Genomic DNA, 18,085 nt, shown 5'->3' with positions numbered 1-18,085 from the left:
GTGAACAGGTTTGGTCAGTAATGGAAAGCCTCCTTTCTACTTTAGTGGTAGGTGGACCTTTTCTCCAGTGAACTGTGCTTTTAAAAGAGAATGACCCATACACAATCTTTGCAGACCTAGGTGCACTTGCCAGCACTCTTGGATGATCTACCATACAATATATCCTCACAAAAATCCTCACATTTGAGACACTAAACTAAATGCTACACAATGAATTCTCAGTTATCAAACAGGCTAATAGCACTCAGATGACTGCAATCTGCAACCTCACCGATATTTGCAACTTCATCTTGCACACTGCATCTTTAAAAGAAAACTCTCAAATAGGCAACTACATTGCTAATGGTAAGCAATATGCATGGACAAAATGATCAGTCAATATATATCAAATTTTACATCATGATATAAAGATATATTGATATACCATATTTTTAGAAAAATCAATTGAGGCTGTTTTCAGGAATAAAATAAAGAGAAAATGCCTTTTCTCATATATTAATACATAAAAAATGAAAGGTATGTCATTACATTTATCTTTCCTTACTGACATAGCACAGCAAAATCTCACAGTTTACAAAAGTTATATATACAGGACGTACAGTATATATCAGTATACATATTATATCATTCACTCCAAAGTGGGATAGAAAAAATTTGCCACAACCACTTTGTTGCTATCTGTCTGCAACTGGTCTGTGCATCCTTATCCAGAGTTTGAAAAATGTAATTACTGTGGCCAGTGATGCTCTGAATTTGGTTGGAGCTATGGGTCAAATATTGTTCTCATTCATTTCAGTCCAATAATCTGTTTACTGCACAGAATACATCAGCTGATTAGGGGGAATTGGAGACAGCTGATTTTATTGTCAAAGTGGGGACAGCGGACCTCGTGGTACACAGATCTCAGTGAGAGAAAGGTTTACACGAACAGGAACACACACGGCCACACAAAAAGAGAAGCTCGCCCTCGAGGTGCAGTTTATGTCGTAATGTGCTTTAGATTGGGGCTGTGTGTGCAGAGATGATGGGCCGGGTAACAGATGGACAGGAGTCTATTCCCTGGGCTACCAGCCTTCTGCTTACCACACAGCCCTGCCAACTCACACAATCCTTATCCATCTCCTGCACTTCTACATCCCCTGCACCACTCCTCCGACATCCTATTTCATCCCTATTGCTTCACGCCATTCTGCTGTGTTACTCGAACCGGCCCCGTCTCCTTAACCGCCATCATACCCCTTCTCACCTCACCTTGACCCTTAACTTCCCTCTTTCCTTCTCTTCCTCAATTTCCCCTGACAGAAGTAGGTTGTCTGCCAAACCGAGGCCTAATCCCCTGATTTTTCCTCATGTAGTATCAGCCTGAGCAGCAATCCCTCTATTCCTTCGTCCTTTCCTGCTGTGCTGGGCAAATGGCCAGTGCTCAGATCCCAGGCTTTCAGCCACATGCAGCAACATTAGTTCATACCATGTTCGAGCAGCACATTAGATAAGTTTCCCCTCCAAGGAGACACTGTGCATTAGATTAACACCCTCGCCCTGGCCAAGTGCAGTGAGTATAGCTGGGAATGCTGAAATACCCGTTAGCCAGCACACTAGCTAGTCCTTTCTGTGGCCAGATCACGCTCGGTCGCACTCAGAGGGACTATAAAAAGAACAGTTCACTGCAGCCTGCTGTGGAGACAGGGTGTGGCGTGGCTCTATTGTCACATCAGCCACTGACAGCCCAGGGAACCGGGGAGGACGTCTGAAGCCAGGTGTGTGTGTGTGCACGTGAAAAGAAAGCACCACTCATGTGGAAAGGGATAGAGATTGGGTGTATATGTGTGTGCACAGTTTTTTCATCTCACCTCTAATAATGGCCAGCTTTGCGGTGACAGACACCTCTCCCTCACTGTTGCGTGCCACACACTCGTAGATGTTTTCATCTCGGGGTGCTCTGAGCGGTTGAATCCTGAGCACAGCACCTGCACCCTCATCAAACTCTACTGTCTAGACAGCCACAAAACCACAGGAAAATACATATTAGCCAATGAATCAACATTAGAAAAACATATCACATTGCTACAGGTACCTCAGCACAGTTTGCTTTTACATTAGTAAACATGACGAAAGTGAAATACTGCAGATACAGAAAATGTACCTGTACACACGGTCCCAGAGTAAGTGAGCAAGGGTCTTACGCAAAGACAGCAGAGGAGATACTTAACAACCTGTTGGTCCTCGGGTTGAAATGCAGTGTCTCTAAGCATTTGGTCACATTACTGCATCGGCATTCACTCAAGCCTTTACTGAGCTGTAGGAATGAACAACTCTTTGGAATGGCCTGCGTGGTAGCATTTAACTTTTCAACAGTGATTGTATCCACTATAAAGTTTTATGGAATATATGTAATTTAAAAGGTGCAGTCAAGTTCTGATATGTGTTATTACATTTTATACTTTAACATATTTCCATTAGGCTTTGTGACCTGTGTTTGAAAAAGTGTATTGTTGTTCATTTTTTACACTTTGAGCCTAAAGGTGGTAGATAATAAATACCCTGGAGGGAGAGGCAAGTGGTGGGTTTTTTTTGTTTCACATTTGAAATGTGAAAAATAGCTAACTTGGATTTGTTAAAAAAAAAAAATCCACCTACAATCATTAAAAAAAAAAAAAAAAGGATGAACACATTATATCTAATCTATTTAATGCATGCTCTTTAGCTGTTGATTCTCCATGCTGCTTGTCTTTTTGTTAAGTTAGCTAATCACCTCCCACCTCTAGCTTTATCATCTTTTGCATACAGATATAACAGCGATACTATTCTTTTTAGCAAATTTTTGTGTGGATTTCACAAAATATAAACATTTTTTTGGGAACAAAATCGTAACACATCTAGAATACAAAATAAGCACCAACCACCATAAGCATGCATTTATTCCTGTATTGATACACGTATATAACTGGGTATATAAATGTGTTTTTGCCATGCTGCTACAGAAGGAGTTGACCATTGTGCACTGTGACAACCACCTCGATACGCTGGGAGTTGACCTTCTTGCCCTTCTTGTTCCAGTAGACAACAGGCTTGGGATTGCCGGTGGCCTGGCACACAAATGATGCCACACCCCCTGACACACCGATCTGGTCTGTGGGAGTCTTGGTGAACTTCGGGGGAGCTGTGAGCCGGACAGAGGTAGAAGACGGAGGGATAAAAAACAAAATTAAATAAAAATGTAAGCATGAAAATTGATACTGACTCTACATCCAGCAGCAATTCCCTGCTAACCACGCCCCATTTCACTGTCAGTGACTGGTCAGGCTGACTTGTGCTCTGATGGCTGTGTGTTGTGCTTACTCTCTGGGTATCATCTAGAGGACAAGCTGAAGGACTTCCTGTGGGTCATAAATAAAAGATGGGGTTGGGCTTCAGAGGAACATCTCTCTCTGTCTGTGTCCGTCTTGCTCTCTCTCTCTTTCTCTCTCTGCTTCCTCCACGGCAGACTACCCTCGTACTGCATGCAGCACAGGCTGTCATGACACATGAGTGTTTCACAGGTAGGGGAAGTGTTGGCTGCAAATTCACAGCATATAATTGGTTTAAATGTATTAATACCAGAGGTGTCATTTTGTGCCTGCACACTGTAACACCTATAGGGTATGCAGACTTTCAGGTTCTGATTGATCTTTACAAATATTATTAACAAACGCTATGTTAATTTTTAAGAAATTATAAGTATAAGAAAAATATCTGTTGTGACGCATCTGGAGGTGCATAAGTTCAGCAGATCCCCTCTATTAGAAAATAGCAATTTTCCAAGTTTGATATTGAGCCAACAGTACTGAACCTATATTTTTCACAGTGGCTGAGTCAGATCAATCAAAGAACTTCATGCACCAACCCCTTGCTATCTGTCTGTGGCCTGTTGCCATGGTGCCCAACTTAACTCCTCCTCAGCTACACAATCACTGCTATCCATCATGGCGAAGTCAGGATGACCCTTACCATAGCAACCTGGATCCCTCCTCCCACCTCCCCTATGTCTGGGTGGATGTGGTCCTGCTGTGTTGATTCACTTCTGTTCTGAAGACAGAACAGGAACAAAAAAAAAAAAAGAAAAGAAAAGAAAAACCTTTCCAGTTTCACTACAATGCCTTGACACTAACTGCAATAACACCCTTTACAAAAAAAGGCTCCTATGTCTGCTGCACTGTGTTGTGCTTCTAAAAGGCCCACTCTGAATGTCAGAAATAAAGTGGTTTCATTTTATGCTCAACATAATCCTCAACAGGAAGAAGGGAAAAGCTGATACAGTATAGTCAATCAGAACAATTTTATGCCCACAATTTTAGGGCTCAAGAGCAGGATATTTCCTGCCCGTTAGACTCTTAGAAAGGCACACAGTATTGAGAAAATTGCCCCTTTCCCCTGCCAACAATATGAGAATGTGAGCTATCAAAAGCCCCAAAAATGTCATGGCTGAAGACTGTCTTCTACTGGCTATGGGATTATGGACGAATTTCATGTGCTTCTCAGGGCTTGAACATGGGTTTCACTGGCTTTATGTTGAGGTCAAAATGTTTTCTGTGTTCTCTTAAATGCGCTTTAAACACCAATCCTTGGGCAAAACCGACCCCACTGGCAATGTTACCACTTAAGCTTCTTCTGAAAGCCAGGGAACAGCCCTGCAAGGCACTGGATCCAGATGGATTTGCACTAAACATAAACATGTTATGATTGGAAGGTTCTAGAAATCTGGAAAATGAAGGACTAATGAAGATAACTGCGTCTTTGATATTAGGTTTCTATCTGTTGCACTAGACCTTTATTACCTGTAATCGTGTGACTGAGTAGCTACTACAGTGGCTATACTATAATAGAGTAGTTAGCATATCGTGCAAAATTAAACTATTAGATAACATGTTTGATTTTTCTTTTTGGGAAAGTTCTTCTAGGGAAAATAGTTGAACTCCTGGTGAAATGTTGCATTACATACTGCCTTAAAAAACATTATGTATGGCTAAGGTATTAAGTGCAACGAGCTGTGGTCTGACAAGCCTTTAAGCCACTTTTAATAATGCATCTCTTCCTGTTTGTGTGTCTTTGCTGTCAAATCTGTTTGCATCTCACAGCCAAACGTGTGCAAAAAAATATGTGTGATCCAAATATAATGGAGGCAGAGTATGCTGCGTAGCTGGCAGAGGAAACACGGTATTTGGTTGTTACTGATTTAGGACTCATCTCAAATAAGAATGTGAAATTTGCACAAAACAATATTGGAATTGCATAGTCACAGAAACTGTGTTTAAACTGTTAATGTTGAACAATTTTATAAGAGGAATAATAATCACAATTTGCATACAAGTTCGAATAGTTCAGAATCATAGCTAAGCTGAATTTATTCAGTAGCATCAGTTATACTGTACTATATTATAGTATTTTATAGTAGTATAGTATATAGATAGTATAGTGAACATTTACCACCATCAGCTTTCCAGCAGAAACAGTATAAATACAGTGAAAATGCAAAAATAAAATGGCAGAACATCACTGGATTTTAGGAGACCAAGGCTTTCACTTTAACATAATCTGCCACAAATAATGTTAATAAAAGATAAAATAACAACAGAGTTTGACGTCTTTTTTTCTTTTTAGTCAGTTTTTCTTTACTTTAGGAGCAATAGACATGGGAGAGGGAGCTTTTTTCACAGCACTCTTCATTCTGCAGGGATACGCTGTGGGTGGTCTAAAGGCAGAGCTCTTCAATCCCACAACATTTCAACTGAAAGTTGTTGTGTAATTCTACCTCTTCACTCAGTATAAAAAATCTTTCAGATATTATGTGAGTCTCCTCAAATTGGTTACACAAATGAAAAGTGAGAAATACATAAGACAATTCTCATTTCCTTGTCCATCTTTAGCCTGCATCTGCTTCCAAAGAAATCAGCTTGGTTATATCTTCAAAGCAATGACGGCTGAGTGTGTTTGAGCATGCATGTGCGCGTATGTGTAGGTGTTTGTGTCTGTCTGTGTATGTGTGTGTGTGTGTGTGTGTTTGGACCAGTGAGACAGGAAATCTTGAAATGTTGTAATCAAGGAGATGATGAGGAACATGCTGATGGGACCTCCTGCCTTATCAAAACACATTAACAACGCCACGGTCCGGAGCTGATGCAGTGACAGGCCTGGTTTCACTCCTCTGACACGCACACACACACACACGCAGAAAGAATGTGCATGCCATTGCACACATTGAGACATATTCACACCTCTCTACATTTCATTTACCACTGACAATAAAGGATGTCTAACTGAGAAGAGAAAGAACTGTTACACAGATAGATGATATACTATATGCTGAATAAATATATAGAAACCTGTTTTGTCACTGTACAAAAAATGTAAATTAAATAGATAAATAGATGGCACAGATTGATCATCTCACCTAGTGCTCCACATACGCCGCTCAAAGGACTAGTTAGTAGGATGATCAAAGGCAGCAGGAGACACAGTGGAGAGGGATTACAGCAGAGCCCCAGGATAGGTCTCCTGGACTGGGCTAGAGCTCCACCTGTCCTGGGAAGAGGCATGGCACCACCGTGGGCTGTATGAAGATGATGGCGATATGGGTAGGACTTCACTCAGCAGGGGTAGGCACTCTGTGGATTAAAAAAAAAACAAAAAAAAAACAAGAAGGTCAGCTGAGATGTATAGAAGGCATTCTCCTTTCACCTCTGATTCATCGTTTGCTTCCAGTGGCAACTGAAATGTCAGCGCACCATGAGGGGAAGAGAGAAAACATACAATAATTCATACAGATGGAGCGAAAAACATCCTCGTGAAGAAAATTAAAGACAAATTCATGCTAATGCAGGATTAGGTCTTTTGATTTAGCCAGAGCACTTCTGACTCGGGATTAACAGCTCAAGCAGGCCGGCTCTGACTGAACTAAAACCAGAACAATGGAGCCACCGCTCAACAACTAAGACAAGAAACAGACCGAAATAGTTTTCAGCGTACAGCTTCCTTATTAATAAGTCTCCTTTTCTAGTGAGCCGTGAAATGAGCTGCGATGATACATTTCTAGGAGTTCCTTTTTTCCCCTCAGTCGTCCTAATAATTTCATTTTAGTTCTGGCCTAATTCCTTCTTAGTGTGCTGTATTTTGCTGTACTGGTGGCACATAAAAGTGTTAATGCAATAATAGATCCAAAGAGTGCCACTGTAATGGAAAACACTTAAACAAAGAGGATTGAGGGGTCAGTAGGAACGCAGCAACATTCAATAACAGCAAATGTGTCAGAAACCACTGCTCTAATAGATGTTCCCTCTTGTTAATCCCTTGCCTTGAGGGGGGGGAGATCTACATAAGTATTTTGCTCTCTTTTCTCACATAAACACATATAGTCACCCACATCTGGAAGTCTGAACATAGCTCAGCTCTGTCTGCTTACAGAGATTTAGACAAGCTGTGCAGAAGCTCCCTGTCTGACAGTCAATAACTCCTCAGTTCTATCGAGCTCCCCGAGCCCCGACCCCTCTGCTCGATGTGTCAGAATGCAGGTGGAGCGGCCAAATGAGAAGGGAGCCTTTGTTAACCTGTCGTATATCACACACAAACATGTCTCCCTTCGAGTAGCAGTACAGGATAACATATACACTCATAGGGAGACACCCTATGTATTCACAGGCGACAGGCGGCATTGTCATCGGCACATAAATATGTGCAAACACCTATAAGCACACTTGCACCCTCGACACCCCTGATGCGCTGGCAGAAATGGAGTAGCAGAGATTAGGCCGACCCTTACTCGCCTTTACTAAATGAAAGAGGCATTTCTGGTGAGCTACATATTCAAAGGCTCCTCCAACCACTTATTGAGCTAATGACCTGCTCAAAAACATTACTGTCTGCCAGTTCCTCCACTAAAAATAGCTCATCCGAAATCACGGCTGTGTATCTGATCCAGGCTCCTTTTCCCGCCGCGCTGCCCTCGTCTTATCTAACGCTGCGTAATAGACGTTGAACAGAAAAAGCTTTCAGCGTCCCTTTTTTCAATTGAACAATGCGATAAGAAAAATCTGATCAGGGCTCATTCAAGCACCATTGGCAGCATGTTAAGTAAATTCTCCTCTTACGGAAACTCAATTTGCCATCGTTAATCTAACTAGGACTACAGCTCTGCGTGGAGCCACACGCCCCTTGAAACATTAGGTACTGCTCATATGTTGCAGTGGCTACATCCTCTGTGTGGTGGATTTGCCGGGGCCTTTATATCTCTCTGTGACCTCGGTCTTACCTTATCTATCATTCGCAGTTTATCCAGCCCTCCCCGTTGTCTTTCACCTGCTGACAAAGCCCTCTCTGCTCCACCTCCACTATACTCCCTCGCCCGCTACCTAATCCTTTATCTTACCCTCGTCTCAATCACGCATTAGCCTCTGTATTCCAGAAATCTTCACTTCTCCCATCCCCTCTCCTCCTTCCTCTCTCCAATTTCCTCCTCGCCTCTCTTGTTAACCTCTCCTCTCTTGATGTCATCTCCTCCGTGGCACCCCATCATTCATCTCCTTCTTTTTCTATACACACTCTAACCCCTGCCTGCATCCAAATCCTCTTCCTCTCCCCAGCTGCCCTGCACCGGCTGCTCCAGCTGTTGTTGGTCCATTGACACAGTTCAAACAAAAGGGCTTAGAGCATCCTACAGTACAGCTGTGAATGTTGGGGGAGTGAGCCAAAACAGGCACACAGATGCAGCAGTTCAGCACCAGGCCGGTCTGGGCATGCCTTCGCTTGTGCTATAATGACATTTAACACTTTCAAACATGCGCTTCCTCTTTGGGACATGCGGATAGAAAAGATCTGTGCACTTTGTTTGAATTAAAAGGTGCGAGCATGAATATTCTCATGACACAGGCCATTCCTGCAGTCTCTACAAGCTCCTCCCGAACATCACCACCCGCTCTCCCTGATCAACTGGCGCAGCGTTCAGAGAGAAGACAGCAGGGGCCGGTCTTCTTTTCTTTTCAGCTTGACAACACAGATGATCAGCCAGACAGATAGATTGATGGGGCTACATGTGCTATTTATTGCTGGGGAAAGCAGATAATGACACAATAGCTCAGGTGCTGAAATGTACACTGGTTATTGTGCTCCATCAGGCTGATGAAATAACATTGTTTAGGTGGCATCCAACCTGCCCCTGCTCCGCTGGGGCCCTTGGAAGATGATATGTTTTGTTTTTCTCACCTAGTCCCCAACCTGCACCCCTCCCACCACCCTCCTCCACCGCTTTCACCCATGATGCCTTTCACCACAAGTGGGTTGAGATGGTCTCACACGGCCTGTCTCCATGACAACGAGCTACGAGCGCTCAGAGAAAGACCAGCTCTGTTTCCTGCGGCACCATGCTAGCTGGGAGATAGTACACCTGATAGGGATGCTCGCGATCTTTTCGTCTTTTAGGTTTCATTTGGATTCAGTGGTGGGAACGAGCGTTGCCGGTGTGCTGTGACACTCGGGGGACAGAAAAACGCGATCTGGAAACTTGCTTTTAAATTTATATTTTAGGGGAACATGGGTAGAGGAGAAAACCAGGGTTGTGCAATGCACCACAAAACTTATTTTAGGGTTGTATAACAAGATCGCTGTCATTTGTCCTTTTTCACATCTCAACTTATATTTTCAGCACAAAATTAACCTTATGTTGAATTAAACATGGCTTTGTGTGCCTGATTAGAAAGGGAAAAGTTTGGCGTGGGAACAGCGCATTAGTCAGATAGAAGGACGGGCCGGGGCTGATTTTACCTCACATTTCACATGACCCTGGAACCTGTAGGCAACTCTCGCAAAAGCATGCACACCCACAGGAACACACACACACACAAAAGCACAGAGACACACACAAACACACACACAAACACACACACAAACACACACACAAACACGGCAGATGGCACAGCATCATGGGGGAGATTGGCACTCACTCTCTCACACTTCCCTTTCTCTCTCTCTCTTAAACACACGACGCACAAACACACAAAAATACAGCTACACATGCTTGAACACACACGTTGAGGATCTGAAGCACAGGATGAAGCACGACTTACCGCAGGCATGAGCTTCCCCACCCTGGTTACATTTTTAGCAGTGGAAATAAAATGTCTGAGGCTCCTCTCTAACAAGAAAACACACCTGTCACTCAAATGATGCGATTCTTTGCCCTGAATATATATGAATCTGGAGACTTGGGTGCTTTATCAGACTTTCTTAATGCTGCAGGATGCTGAAATTAGGACTGTGGATGCCCCATACTACACATACCCTGCTACTATTGGCATTATCATAGGTGACACTGACAAATAGCAATAACATTTCTAACACAACCATCAGCGATATCAGGCTATAAACAAGGTTTCAGTGGAGTTTTTAATCATGCTTGTTAGAGTAATTACGAATTAAACAAACAACTGAATCAACCCAATCCAATTCAATGAGTGGCCATTCATCAATCAACTGATCAGAAATGTATTTATTCAACAATTTCATTATTTATCCTGACTTTTTTTAATCAATTCAGGTAACTTTAAATGTAATCATTTGGAAATATAAAGTTTTCCTAGAGTAAGCTCTGGTAAATTGTGCATTTTTCATTATTAAATTATGAATTACAAAACTAAATAATGAATGCAATAGCTAATTATACACAGAATCATTAATTCATCCCAAATTAATAGTTTAATCAATAATGAAAATAATTGAATGATGTTGACATAAGGTAAAGGACTTCATTCTTGCTGTGTTGTAGCCTACTCTTAGGGTTGTTTCATTATTTATTTGCATGTTTGTTGGTTTGTTTGTTTTTTTTTCTTTGTTTCTACTGCTACTTTTTAAGCTCATGTCTTTGAGCTCCCAAAATAATTTCTATATTATTATTGTTTGATGACAACTAGGATTTTTTTGTGTTATGATGTGTAAGATGTTTGCATCCACATATCTCTTTCTGATGAGAGTCTGAAAAAGTGCTATCAAACCTCTCTTTCATGTGTCTTTAGAGGTAAGTTCCCTTTTTATACTCATTTATCATGTGATCTTCAAAAACCTAGCATGTTTTTATTATAACCATGAACTAATGATATCTGAATTATAAAAATAGCTTTCCTGGGATCATGAAGAAACAGAATTTAAAAATTTTACCCACCCACATCCCCTCTCAGGTTTTCTTTGGCAGGGTGCATGAATTTTCCTTGAGGTGACAATTTAATTAACTGATCACCTGCAGCTAACAATGTTGAAGACGTAAGCTTTAAAAATACTAAAATTGCTACATTTTTCTAATGTAAGACTGTATAATTTTCTTGATTTCGTCTCTACACTTTGATTTCCTTCATTTCAGTCACATTTACAGCAGCATCCTCGCTGTCTGACCTACTTGTTTAAGGAAGACGCTATCAGCTTTTCACGCTGCACAATATCAGCATGTCAACAACATTACATTACAAATTACAGTACAAACATGACAACTATTACCAACCGCTTCACCTGATAGATTGATGAATCTCATAAAAAAAATCTGGATGTGCGCAGTTTTTTTTTTCCTCACAACTCCATTTCATAGCCAAGAAAACACATGGATTCGTGATGAGGAACAAAGGGAGGGGTGGAGAGAGAAGCGTGACTGAAATCTCCTCTTTCCCCAGTCCTAATGTGCTAAAATACCCAAACTAAGTTTGCCTTTGACCTCAATCTCGGCATGTCTAGGACACAGAAAAGCTGCAGCAGCCCAACAATGGTGCAGCAAATGTACACCCACGCATCTTAAAGGGGCTCAAAGGTCAGGCAAACAAACACAGCTAAAAAGAGGCATACAGTAATGGATGCATCACGCTCGGAAGAGCCCAGCAACAGATGGAGTGGCTCCTGCTAAGCAGCAAATGCTATAAAAGTACATATACAGAAGATTATTGGAGGGGTCAGAGCCACAGGGAAACACGGTAAAGTGTTTATAGGCTAAGTGAAGCTGGTCAAAGAAGGTTAGTGTTTCTGAAATGAAAAGTCAATCTCAGTAAATCTAACATTTCCTTTAAACAACAACAATAGGATTCTGTCATATGTTAAACCGTGTTATACAGTATTAGTTTATGTGCCAGTAAACCATATAAACAGAATAGAATTTTCTAAACTTGATTTCAACATCAAATGGTCCAGTACACTGATCAATATAATGTACCACAAATTTTCTGAAGCGTCTAAATTCACCTACAAAATGTAAAAAATGTTTTATAATACTGAATGGCTCTAAAGGTGAAATGTGATTTTAGGGATATACTGTATTATGATAGCAAAAGAAATGTATATAAAATCTCTGCAGTACTGAATAATGAAACAAAAGGCCAACTGGACGTGCTTTTCAGCAGCAGTAACAGCTAAATGTTACATATTTCATCATTTCAACATACTGTAGGTTAACAGGCAAGAAAGCGAGGGCATAAGAGTCACTGTGAATCTGCCCACAGTCCATATGCTTTAACACATGTCCCAAATTTGGTTTAAAGGAATCTATGTGTCACACGGTTGGGGAAAACCTTGCAGCTTCAATTTTCACAATATTCACGCTTTCAAATAAGTTGAAGGATTACTTTCTCATGTGTGAGCTGAGTCAAATTTTCCAACCCCTTAGGCCCATAAAGCTGTTTCAAAGCCCTTAGGGTAATGCCAAAAATGTGTTGCCATCCAAATTAAACATGGTTGGTTTTTTTCCCTTCCGAAAATTTGACATGTTGCAGATACAGCCTCACCTGACAGGTAAAGCGTTTCACCTGACAGCAGCGGAAGAACAAGATGTGCCCGGGTCCGCATGCAGATGCCTACGCAATATTCACTCAGCTAAAACGACAACACACCGCTCGCAAACACCTAAACATATTCCGTAATTTCTTCCAGCGACCTCTCTTTTCCTCTGCAGCTTGCTCTTCAGAAGCAGCCGATTTTCTGTGCAGCGGCTCATTACGCAGACTGATGGTTGAGTCCTTGTCAACTCACTGTCCAATTAGCATATCTAAGGCTGGCACAGACTCTTATCCTAGCAAGAGAGAGAACTGTGTATACATACTGATGACCACATAGTTATGCACTTGCATGTATATCCCTAATTGTTAAACAGCTCTGACATATGAGAGTAAATTAATCCATTACTCTGCAAATCTCTAAGTATAAGCCACAGTGTTGCTTCTTCACATGATTCCAAAACACTGTTAATAAATGTATTTGGAATAAATCATCACTGGTTTAGTTTTGTTAATGTTTGCACTGCATATGATGCTATATGGATGTACAGATAATAAGAGAGTGCAAAAGGTGTAATTCTTTATTTTAATATGAATGTGAGTCTGTTGTCTATCTAAAGTATAGTTGCTTCAACCATGTCAATCACATCTAACTAAAAAGAATGAAATAAAATTCATTGATACAGTCAGACACACACACACAGCTACATAGCTCCGAAACACACTGTTGGCCAAGGCACCTTGAAGCCAATTAGTGAGCTTCTCCTGGAGCAGGACTTGAGCTCCCTGACAACAGAGAACACCTTCATCTTTCCTGGGTGTCACTGTCATCGTCCTGGCCATCATCAGATTTGAATTCACTAATTAGACATGCCAGCCATCTAACCTCCACCCCCCCACCCTTGTGTCAGTGTTTAGCAAAACCTTACATATCAGTCAGAAGACAAAGTCAGGCTGTGTAAAGCAGGTTTGAGGGCATGTTGAAGCTTATCTTGAGACTGATAACAGCAGCCCGGGGAAACACTTGCTCTGTTTTAATAACTTCATATTGACTGATCATTCATACACACATATCCAGTGGGGACGCCATTAATGTAAGCCCTGTCGACAGTCTTCAAACAAATCCATCCTTTTATTGATTTATAGAATGAATATCCTTAGCAAGCACAGAAGAGACATTACAACACAGCACAACTGCACAAATCTACAGTTTTACAAGCATTGATCTGCACTGTGCGATCACTGTTACCCAGCAGTGCGCCACAATCCTGAAGCAACCCTTAATTCACTCTTTGCTTTTGTAAAATATATTCTATTCCCATTGGGAGGTGCTTATGAATTTTCCGGAGACACACTGTTGTGTTTGCCAAGGATCCAGCTCTCTCCTGTGTATTTGTGCTGCCATGGTATCACCTGTCTAACTTGGTCACATGATATGCCGTCCACCGAGAGCTCATTATCTCAGAACTCCAACGCTGTTCTGCAACAACAGTGAGATCATCTATAACACACCTCACACTACTGTTTGGTATTTAGTTAAGGTCAATTTATGGCACAAACATATGCGGCTCACATGGCCATTCAACAACAAAAAGCAGGACTTATTTCTGAGTCTCCTTATGCTGGTGAACAAATCCTATTTACATGCTACACAGACGACCAGCCTTCACAGTTCTGTCACTAACCAGCCATTGCATGACTTCCTGATCGAGATGAGATTTGTGACGCCAAATGAATTTCTCCTTGAGGGACGATAAAGTTGTGAATAGAATTGAAAACTGGAGTAATGGGGTAGAAAAACCGCATTTGTCCTCCGTCTCATTGCTGAAATCACACGGCGAGTGTGTCTCGGTAAGTGAAGAGATGAAATGCTTGTCAAGAGTAACAGACTTGCGCATGGATGCTTTCCACCAACAACTAGCCATTACTCTCACCTCCATCACACAAATACTTTATCCAACCTGGCATCCTTCAGCGCTGTTAAGACAGAGTAATCATAAAATGCCACAAACAAATCTGGGGCTGTATTCAAGAGTCATGTCAACCAGGACCAACTGCGACCACCTGCACGTACACAAACACACACCAACGTTTCACAGACTGCTGAATGTTCCTGCTGACCCTGGAGGGAGTCTAATCTTCTAGCTTTTACGTTTTCTATCTCTGATTTGTGATGATGGAATGGGGCCGTAAGTTTCTTAGACATCGTCCCTTTTCCATCCTGCATTTAGTCGAGCAGGGCTGTTCCACTGATACAATAAAGACGTACCCTTACTAACTGGCATATGGAGGCCTGCCAAAACCTTGGATTTTCTCAGATTTTGGCAGAGACGGAGGTATAGGTTTTAGGAAATATATCCGTACTATAATGTGCATTTTCTTATAGACCTTATGAGACAGAGCTAAGATGACGTTTGCAGTTGTGTGACGATGTTTTCTGGCACAGCTGTTTTCAGAGCTATATACTAACATCAGCATGCCAACATGCCCAAAAGGCTTAAGTAGTCTGATCTTAAATGTCCATGCAAAGCATGTCCAAGCAATACATTCAATAACTGCTGACATATATCAGTCTGAAGCAAAGGGGTGAATGCACTGACACTACCATCCCTAGAGCCATGGCAATAGTGTGGCCAGGAAACTTAAGCATTTCATAAGCTGTGTTTTGCCACACAATGCATACTGCACTGATATAATGGGCCTGGGCTGAAAAGAGTTAGAAAATAAGCACATTACATGATTGACACAGGGATGCATAGCATGCACTCTGCTATATCTAACAAATAAAGCAAAGCCAAGAAAAAACAAAAAACTTATTTCATGTTGTGTAAGATCTTCATACTGTTTTGGCATGCATCCAGCCCAAATGAATTCATCTAACCCTCTGCATGCACCGAGAACGAGTTTTTGATTCCAAAAGATGAAAATACTCTTGAGGACTTGTCAGGCGCTTGAAGCAAGGTGCATAGAATATTCAGATGTTTGAACATTTATTGGCGGCTAACTGTATACTTCAAAGCAAATAGTGCCCACTTTCTCTCCAAGTTGTGATCAGGCAGTTTGTCTTCTGCTTTGTCAGCCATCTTGTCAGTCACCCTAACCTCCTAATGACTCCTGTCAGTCTGGAATGTAACTGTCAAACAGAGTCAATGCACTTCTTCCTACCATGATTGGATAACGAGCGGTGTACATCAACACATTTAGCCATTTTCAGTGCAAATGTCACATAAGAAACAGCTCAGACAACGCGTCTGTCGTCATGCGATGCCACGCAGAAAGTTCACTTGGACAAAACTTCACGTTTAAAAGAAGAACGAGTTTATCGGTCGAAGCAGAGAGGAGGGCTGTCCTGAGGACAGCGAGGGGGAAATTATGCCCTCTTTTGCATAAGGAAGGAGAGGATGAGGGGTGGGGTGAAAAGAGAGACAAAGATGTCTTCAGATGTGGCAGTTGTGATGAAAAGCGCAGTGAACGACTGAAGACAAGAGAGGAAGAGAAGAGAGGTAGTAGAGGAGTGTGCATTATTCATCCCTGCTGACACATCAGAATCTCTGATTCATCTGGAGAAGGGCATCAGTCAAGTCACAACCTATCTTTTAGCCTTCACTCATATATACACACTTTGACACACAATGAACACATACACACAGAAATGCAAATGACCTCTTGGTCTTTGCAGGAGCAGGCTATAGTGGAGTTTCCATGAAGTACACATGATGTCGAGTCCTTACTGTAAACATAAATTACCTCTCGGCATATTAGCTATGCTATTAATAAAGATCAACTAACTAGGAAGACAATAGTTATGCAACAGTAAACAGTTAAACAGGTAAAATAGGCACCACCAGTAGCCCAGGTGGTAGGTGTAAATGATAATTTAATATGGAGATTCTTAATTTTTTGACAGGACTGTATTTTGTTGTGCAACAACAATGAAATGTGTACTGGATTAAGTTGGATGTTCATTCACTGATTATCACATATGATCATATGGTTCTGTGTACACTAAATTTAGTTCACTACATGATCGTTTTTAAACAAATTCATGTTCATTAGAAACAAAATGATGAATTGTTTTGGTTTTACATAATAACAGCATGCAAATCTTTGGCTTTGCACACATTTATTATTTGTTACGGCTGTTTTTTTATCATTAGATGAGTTCAGTGGTGGAACGTTAGACACTGCTTTACTGCTATATGTGATTGTTGTTCATAGATCTATATGACCCAACTGTATGTACATGCTCAGTGATGGTGGGGCTGGCTCACATTGTTGACATCAATATCACAGTATTATAAGTACTCGAGGTATTTTTTCAAAATAAAGATATATTATTATACAACAGAAATTATTCGAATGAATGCTAAATGCAGCACATTTATGAGTGATGTGCACTACATTAAATTGTGCATTAAACCTTTATTTGCTCAGAAATATTCATTGAGCCACCAGAGTTATGTGAAACAATGATATATCATTATATGATTCCATGAAAAGCCCATAAAAATAATACTGATGTATTGCTCAGTCCTACTAAATGTATGTATCTCAAGCAACTCCCTAGTTAAACAAAGGTTAAATTAATAAATTAAAATGAATCATTTTATTGTGCAGCCTGCATCCAGTACTGTAACGGTGACGCCTCCTCTGTTGCCTTCAGAAATAGATTCTTTCACTTTATTTTTCCTATAAAAAGGGTTGAATTGTTTTTATTTTTTAGATTTAGATAAAATTAAAGTATAAAATTGAGGTATATATCTATATAAACATCACAAAAGATATTGTTTGTAATGTTGTAATAACCAGTTCAATCATATTGCCCAGCCTCAATAGCTTCCTTCTGTATCCTCTATGCATTGGTTTCAGCGGTCTCTGAATATACAAACAGAGAAGGGAGCAGACAAAAGCTGCCTCTTTGGAAGGCTTTTGAAAAGGTCAATTAATATCAGTGGCGAAACAACAACAGAGTTTCTGTCTGCTTGTAATACAGGTGGCTACGCTCCCAGCATCAAAGTTGCATCCCTTGATATTTTTCCTTTCAGCTGACTAGTGCAGCAGAGCTAATGCAGTTTACACAGAGACTCTGACAAAATCCTTGCATGGGGATAACACGTAAGCAAAGGGGGAAAGTAGAGAGTGGAGCAGTTTGGGTAAATCTGCTTTGAGAATCTGGGAATAAGACTTCAACGACGCCTTTGACGTGAAAGCCAAAAGCTGTTCCACTGGGAGCGCACATCATCCAGCATATTCAAGTCTGGACGGATCTTACAGTGGTATCTGCTTGGAAGGAGCAGGAAACCACTGAGGCCCATGGT

The 18,085-nt window shown here is 41.2% G+C and overlaps 1 protein-coding gene across 2 annotated transcripts in view; it reads right to left on the bottom strand.

The window, feature by feature from the left end:
* The window catches only part of LOC113172193 (receptor-type tyrosine-protein phosphatase S-like), a 59,208-nt gene that overhangs the window by 39,335 nt on the left and 1,788 nt on the right, over nt 1-18,085 (bottom strand). For both annotated transcript variants that reach the window (XM_026375053.1, XM_026375052.1), the window contains exons 2-4: nt 6,428-6,641; nt 3,015-3,160; nt 1,851-1,992 (exon numbers count right to left, since the gene is read on the bottom strand). In XM_026375053.1, the coding sequence (XP_026230838.1) occupies nt 1,851-1,992; nt 3,015-3,160; nt 6,428-6,572 (433 nt within the window). In that variant the 5' untranslated portion in view covers nt 6,573-6,641. The remainder of the gene's footprint in view (nt 1-1,850; nt 1,993-3,014; nt 3,161-6,427; nt 6,642-18,085) is intronic.

This window comes from Anabas testudineus, chromosome 17 (assembly GCF_900324465.2).
Source record: "Anabas testudineus chromosome 17, fAnaTes1.2, whole genome shotgun sequence".
Taxonomy (NCBI): Eukaryota; Metazoa; Chordata; class Actinopteri; order Anabantiformes; family Anabantidae; genus Anabas; species Anabas testudineus.
Note: the sequence above shows the minus strand (reverse complement) of the source record. Positions and strands in the feature narration are given on the sequence as shown.